At 49.7% G+C, this 7,462-nt stretch overlaps 1 protein-coding gene across 5 annotated transcripts; it reads left to right on the forward strand.

Moving 5' to 3' along the window:
• Positions 1 to 89: 89 nt before the first annotated feature.
• On the forward strand, positions 90 to 6,884 carry LOC120869906 (transmembrane protein 14C). Of its 5 annotated transcripts, none has more exons than XM_040249246.1 (6): positions 90 to 200; positions 1,222 to 1,279; positions 1,590 to 1,666; positions 2,511 to 2,612; positions 5,367 to 5,454; positions 6,360 to 6,884. In XM_040249246.1, exons 2-6 carry the CDS (start codon positions 1,257 to 1,259, stop codon positions 6,412 to 6,414), a joined length of 345 nt encoding a protein of 114 aa, XP_040105180.1. In that variant the 5' UTR covers positions 90 to 200; positions 1,222 to 1,256; the 3' UTR covers positions 6,415 to 6,884. The 5 variants fall into 5 exon arrangements, 4 of the variants coding, with proteins under 4 accessions (XP_040105180.1, XP_040105181.1, XP_040105178.1 ...); XM_040249244.1 differs by having other exon boundaries at positions 94 to 200; positions 1,177 to 1,279; XR_005722665.1 differs by having other exon boundaries at positions 109 to 200; positions 1,177 to 1,279; positions 2,462 to 2,612.
• Positions 6,885 to 7,462: the final 578 nt, after the last annotated feature.

Raw genomic sequence — 7,462 nt, forward strand, 5'->3', positions numbered from 1 at the left:
CGCTACGCCCCCAGAACGCAAAGAGCGCGACGACTCCAGGTCTCTAGGCCCGCCCCCACGCCTCAAACCCCGCCCCACCTCTCTAGCTCCGCCCCCGGGACGCAGAAAACGCGCTGCAACACTTCCGGCGGGGCCGCGACTCCCCGCCCGGAGGCGAGTACGCCCTGGTCGACCTGTGCGGGCAGACATTCGGGAAGGAGGTTCGTGTGCTTTGGAATTATTATTATTATTTTACGCAGGTTTTGACTTTTAGAAATTACATGAGAGGCTTTGCTGCCGCCTGCTCTTCCCCGGGATCCAGGCGGCGGCTTTTAGGCTGCGCGATGGTTGCTTTTCTCTGCTCTACTAGTGGGTTGTGAATCCTGCGGGAACCCTGAGCAAGAGCAGGTGCTTACTGATTTAGCTAATTAGTTTCCTGGAGATTTTATCCATCTCTTTGAAAATTTGGGTGCAGTGCTCGACGCAGTGCTATGACGGTGGTAAGATTCCAAGTCACCTAACCCTTATAGACGATAGTTTAAACAGAAGAGCTGTGTGTTGCTTTCAAGCTTAAACCCTATGTATACCAAATGCATTTCTTTAAGAAATTAGTTACACCCTAGTTTGCCAGAGGTGTACCACTCTACGTAATTACGGCTTGGGCTTTTCCTTTTTTTTTTTTTTGGCTTTTCTATTTTTTATCCTTCCTCTCGCCCCCCATCTAACAGTAACTGAGTGATGCAAAATTAACCGTCTGAAAGTGTTATAAATGTTGAGTATTGAAATAATCTAATTCTTTAGGCGGGGGTGAAAAGCAGTAATCCTTCCCCCCAGAAAGAGTAATGAAAATACTTGAATTAAGGGCACAGAAGTGTTTATTTTACAATTTAGTTATAACCTGGTTAGATAATGAAAAGATTTATCTTGTTAACTGTACAGAGCTGGTCAGTGAAGTTTCCCTTGGGCCTATGTTATTAGAACTTAGATTATTACCAGAATGGTTGCTGTTTGTTCAGCAGTTACTGTGTGCAAAGCACTTTTTAGGTAGTATCCCATTTGATGCTGGCCCTGGCCATGGGAAGTTTGCACAGGGTAGGTAAACAGTGAAGGAAACTGAGTCTTAGAGAAGTTGAGCCATTGCTTCTTAGCTCCCCAGGACTGGAACTGGAACTTGACCCATCTCTTCCTGTCTGCTAGGGAGCTGTGCTGTTGACCTCCTTTGATCCAGCCTCTCCTCTGCAGGTACAGGCCTGGTTTGGAGAACGTGAAAGAGAACAATGCCGAAGGACTCCGGCCCGCTGTAAGTGCCCGGTGGGTGGGCGTGGAATAGCCAGGAGCTTCTCAGATGCAGAGTTTCTTTCCTCATCTGCAAAGGGCACTGAGCCAAGACTGCAGGGCAGCTGGGGTTATGGGAGGATGGACTCTACACCCCCCATAGGGACTTGTGTTTAGGTCCCAGCTCTGCTGCTGACCTAGGCAGGTCATCTAACCTCTCTGGGATTTATAAGCATTTGTACAGTGATAGGGTTGATGACCTTTTTGATCCCATTCTACAGTTACGTGTTTTTTAGAACATGTTTGGCACCAATGTCTTACTGTTCTGTTTTCAGAGTGCCTTTACATTGGCTTGGCTTTGGCTATGCAGCACTGGTTGCCTCTGGCGGGATCATTGGCTATGCAAAAGCAGGTATGGTTTGCAGTTATTTAACCTCTTGAAATCTTGTTTCTGGTGAAGAACAAGTCCCCACTGCTCCCAGACTGCAGTCTTGTTGGAGTCAGGTTTGGTTTAAGCCTCCTCTTTGGAGACCCTGCTTATCATCAGCCCCATAGCTGCTCCTTTACTCGCCTCGAGGTTATCTGGCTGAGCTAAACCAGGCTTCTTGTCCGGTCACTTGTTTTTGCCTGTTTATCTAAAGATGCCGGTTAGGGATGGTAATAGATGGTCATTATCATCACCTGCCATACATCAACCTTGACCCTGGAGGGCCATCTCTGCTCTTTAAGTGGGAGAAAGCCTCTCGTCTTCACGTGAACAATTTTGAGGCCTCTGCATGAAGCCAGGCACAGGTGTGTCAGTGAATCTGGCTGTTTTCCAGGAGCCTTCCTTGCCTGCTTCCCTACCACCAGCACACACACCAGAACCCACTCTTCAAATCCTTTTTTAACTCATTGACCCTGTTTCCCCTTCTTTTGGGGCTGAGCCTGAGGTTGTGACCCTGGGCAGTTCCAGTCTTCTCAAGGCTAATCAAGCCTGTCCAGGAGCCTCCTCTTCTCCTTTGGAGCTGCCCTGCCTGTCAGAGGAGAGTGGGGTGGTGTGGTTATGGCCCTGACTTCTCCAGTAGAAAAAGCAGTCTCCCCCAAACATTTTTCTGCATGAGGACACCTTGGTCTTGAACAGCAGTGGGAGACATTCCCTTTGTCGTTTCCTCGGGGCTGGGGGTGAGGCGGAAGGAGGTGGTGCGCCTGGGGGATTCTGTTGCAGAGATGAGTGTCTGCCAGGAGAACGCAGGTGTGTGTGTCCCTCCCTCCAGGCAGTGTTCCGTCCCTGGCTGCTGGGCTCCTCTTCGGTGGTCTCGCAGGCCTGGGTTCCTATCAGCTGTCTCAGGATCCGAAGAACGTTTGGCTTTTCTTAGGTACGTTGTTTCACCGTTTCCCTGACGCGTCGCTGGGTTGGTGGGACGTGGCAGGTTCTTCAGACTGAGATGCTTCTCCCGCTTCTGCCAAGTCCTGGGGAAGGTTTGAAAGGACAGGGTTTGGGCCCGTTGCTGCTGATCTTTTACCTAGAGGATGTGGAAAGGTTTTCCTCCCTCCCGAATGGAGGTTGACCCCGTGAGGTCAGCCTTAAACATGTAGAGGGGAAGCACGTGTCTCTTAACTGTTGTGATTGCCCTCTGAGAACTGTCTGCTGGAGCATCGCTGAAAGACTGTGTGTCTGGTGAGGTCCGCGTCGGTATTAGGTTTTTCCCATTTGAAAGTCGTGTTTATTCGTCCTTTAGATGGAAGCGAAGCGTAAGAGACGGAGGCCCGGCCTTCAGGGAGCCGTAGCTCTCGCTGGGGACCGCAGGTAGCTGCGGGCTGCTCCCGTGTCCTGTGAGCAGCCCAGACATGAGAGCTCAGGGGAGAAGGTTCCGTCTTATCTGAGTGGCTTGGCTGTGTTTCTCCTGAGCCCCACCCACGTGCCAGACACCCTGTGGGGGCGTGCGGGCCCCCTGCTGCCTCCACACACACACACACACACACACCCCGCCGCCCCCTGCTCGAGGAAAACGCAGTTCTGGTCCTCACAGCTGTGCGGGGCGCGAGGGAGCCCCAGTCCTTCATCCGCGTCGGCATGGGGGGACGAGGAGGCGCCCAGCTCTGCCCCCAAGCACCTCAGATCCCCGAGTCCCGTTTCCGATGCCGCCCCTCCACACCAGCAAATGCCTGGTCTCCAGGCACGTCCCTCCTCCCAGGCTGCAGGTCTCTGCTCGGCCCCTGTCCGTGGTGCCAGCCCCTCGGGTGGGTGCCAGCCAGGAACGCACCCACGTGCTCAGCTCTCACCCATTTAAAAACAACAGAAAAAGGGCCTTTCCTGACCCCACTTCTTTCTTCAGTTGCTGCCCTTTTTCCTCTTCAGAAACTTCTCTTTAAAAAAACTGTCACCCTCCCATCTTCACTTCCTCAGCTCACATTCTCAGCCTCCACTTCTGTTCCTCTCAGTCCAAGAATAACTCTCCCCAAGGCTGCCAGGAGCCTGTGTCTTTCAAAATTCAGTGTACGTTTTTCAGTCCTTTATTTTGACCTTTTAGCTGTTCTCAGCACAGTATGCCAGGCCATTTTCCATTCTCTTGTTTTTTTCTTTGTCTTTTCTCATTCTCTTTCATCTGTCTTTTCTGTCTGTTTTGTCCACCCATCTCTTTTGACCATTAAACACTAAGGTTCTTAAAACCTGGCTCTTTTTATCTTCAAACTCTCTCACTTGGCAAGATCATTGAAGCCCAGGCCTCAGATGACCACCAATACACAGACCACCCACAGATTTCTCTCTCCGCCAAGGCTTGCTCGTGTGTATCTGCTTTCCTGGGTGGAAGTTTCCAGGCGTGTCCAGGCATCAGCTCCGACCTGGCTTCAGGTCTTCTCTCGGGCTCCATCCACTTGGGTCTCCCTTGCTCTCTTCCCGTCCGTCTTTATGTCCATTCCATCAGCAGGTCCTGTCAGCCCCGCCCCTAGCCCACATCCCAAGTTGCCCCTGCTCTGCCTCCAGCACCGTCATCCGCATCTTGTCAGCCCTCCCGTTGCCTGCATTCCCGAGGGAGTTTCTTCATGGGTGCCCTGCAGCCTGCAGTTGGTTCCCTGTGCTGTGGCTGGAATTGTATTTTCCGACAGCAGCTCTGCTTGTGTATCCTTCTGCTCGGGTCTTTTAATGCCTTCTTGTCACCGGGATGAAGACCCCAGTCCCTGCCTGGGCCCGCGGGGCTCTGCAGGGGTGGCCCTCTCCCTGGCTCTGGTGGGTTTCTGTGCCACAGCACCTCCCCCAGCCCCCCCCCCACCGGGCCCCCTGCCTGGACCCGCGTTCCTGCCCTTAGCTCATCAGCCACCTCGCTTCACATTACGGCTCAGTCTCCATACTCTGAGCAGCCCTTCTCCCTGAATGGGCTGGGCCCCCTGATATTACATGATCTGTACTGCATTCGTTGCACCTGTGACGCCGGTTACGGGCTTCCCTGGTGGCTCAGCGGCAAAGAATCCACCTGCCAGTGCAGGAGACGCAGGCTCGTTCCCTGGGTCGGGAAGATCCCCTGGAGGCAACCCGCTCCAGTGTTCTTGCCTGGGAAATCCCGTGGACAGGGGAGCCTGGTGGGCTACAGTCCACGGGGTCACAAAAGAGTTGGACACGACTCCATGACTCAAATGACAGCACAGACTGTACTTTCAAATGTTTGTTTGTGTGGTTCTTTCGAGTCAGCCGCATCAAGCTTGAAGCACGGTTAAGGCAGAAATCTCTGTGATGACGGTTGTGTCCCCGGCACCTGCTGCGGGCCAGGTGGTAGGAATTAATAAAACATGGAGTGGGAAGAGCCTGAGAGCATACAGGGCAAAAAGCATCGGTAACGAGTAGGGGACAAAAACCCCCACAGCAGTGCAGGAGAGAACGAGAATTAGGGCTGAAGAGTGCTAGGAGGTGAGGCTGAGGCAGGCTGGGCTCAGATGCTGAGAGCCTTTGCTTCCAGTGTTGATGTTAATACTTGGTCCCATTAAATGTGGATGGCGTGGAGGTCCCCAGCTCGGGGGAGGAGGATTATGAGATCGGGTCTGAGCCTTTGAAAGATGGCTGGGAAGTTGGCCACTTTTCTGTCCTCTCACCTATAAGTGTAGTGATCTTTGACTCTTCTTTATCTTTCCACCAGTCACATCTGGAACCTTGGCTGGCATCATGGGGATGAGATTCTACAACTCTAGAAAATTCATGCCTGCAGGCCTGATTGCAGGTGCCAGGTACTCTGCTCTATTGCTAGCTTTAGTTCAGTGTCCCAAATGCTGTAGACATTCACAAGGGTCCCTGTTTCAGTGTACCTGATGCTGAGCATCACCTGAAATGATTGAATTTATCCACAAATAGGAAAGACTGTAAAAACAGTTGATTTCATGTCATAATGAGATGAGGATACTCATTCACTTCTGAAATGGTTTTGCTCTCACATCTGAGCTCTGGCCCTGCTTGGCTCCTCACTGCAGGGGAGGTGGCTTCACTGCGAAGCCGTGACTGCACCCGCTGCTGTGATTTGCAGCTTGGGGTCCATACATATCTCAGCTGTATTGGTGTCCTTTATTATTGAAAATTTCGCTAAAAGGAAATTCTGATTGAATCCTGTTTTGTAATTAACTTTGATTGTAAAATCCAAACCAGGTTGATCTTAAAATGCAGTCTTTAATAAAGATAACCCGAAGATAGAATTTTTAAACTCTGCTTTGGAAGAAGCTTACTCACTGACTTTGATCGTAGTCAGGATGCTTTCAGGAGTAAAGTCTTACACACGGTATAGACCAAGGTCAAGAGCCATGTCAGCTGGCAGGCTAGAGGTCTGTGTTGCTGACCTCTGTGGCGGGGGAGCCCGTGGGCTCTGCAGCATGGTTTCTCGTATTTGAAGTGCTGGCAGCTCAATTAGGATCTTTGACTCCCGTGTGTGATTTCAAAGCCTGAGCGCAGAACTACCCTTGGCATGTTCTCCCTTTGGCAGCTCCAGGGGTCGGAGTCCATCTCCGCTGGCTCTGCCTTGGCACCACCTCGGCACGTACTTGTGGGGAACCTGCTGAGTCCTAGTCCCTTAAAAATAGTCAACTGCCTGTGCTGTTCTTGACCTGATTTTTTTTTTTTTTTTTTATGTGTTTCCGTTGAACAGTTTGCTGATGGTCGTCAAACTTGGAATCAGTGCCTTGAGTAAACCCCATCAGTAATAGTCATGGCCCAGCTTGGACTCATGAAGAATTTTTAAAACTTCTCTTTTTCACGTATTAAGATAAACAAGTACAGCATTTTCATGTATTCTGACATTTTTCTTAAAAACAGACCAAAAAACACCACTGAATTTTGCAGAGAGAAAAAATCAGTCGTTATCATTACAGCCCTAAAGAGATGGGTAAGGTGTAACATAAGAGCTTCTTCCTGTGGTACCATCATACAGTTTGATTCTTGTATTTCAGTGTTATCTGTTCTTTGTGTATCTCTAGGTAACATCTCCAGGGATAGAATGTTAGGCTGTCACCATTGGGGCCCTCCAAGCCCCATGTGCTGCTCAAGGAACAGTGTGAAAAGGATCTCTTAATGAGATTTAGGATAGCTATTCTTTTGCTTATCTTAGAGCACAGACCTACTTTGAAATTATGTTCAATAAAATCAATTAAAATAAAGTTTACTGTAAATGATACTTTCTGCAGTGTCTTCATTGCCAGAGCTCTCTAGAATGAGATGTGAATAACAAAGAAGATAAAAGAACATGAAAGTGTTTTTATTGATATTTTATTTAGGAATTAGCCATTTTGAATAATTTAAAAACCAAGGAAGGAAAGTTATTTGATTATACATTGCATTTAGGCTTGAATTTCTAAGATTAGTGGGACTGCATAATCAAAAAGAAAAAATGAAATTGTGGTTAACTAGTTAATTTATTAGAGAAGGCAATGGCAACCCACTCCAGTACTCTTGCCTGGAAAATCCCATGGAAGGAGGGGCCTGGTGGGCTGCAGTCCATGGGGTTGCTAGGAGTCGGACACAACTGAGCGACTTCACTTTCACTTCTCACTTTCATGCATTGGAGAAGGAAATGGCAACCCACTCCAGTGTTCTTGCCTGGAGAATCCCAGGGACGGGGGAGCCTGGTGGGCTGCTGTCTATGGGGTCGCACAGAGTCGGACATGACTGAAGCGACTTAGCAGCAGCAGCAGCAGCAGCAGTTAATTTATAAATGTAAAACCTGAGAGAACTGTTTATAACTGGAATTACTTA

The sequence above is a fragment of the Oryx dammah genome, unplaced genomic scaffold (assembly GCF_014754425.2).
Source record: "Oryx dammah isolate SB20612 unplaced genomic scaffold, SCBI_Odam_1.1 HiC_scaffold_11, whole genome shotgun sequence".
NCBI lineage: Eukaryota > Metazoa > Chordata > Mammalia > Artiodactyla > Bovidae > Oryx > Oryx dammah.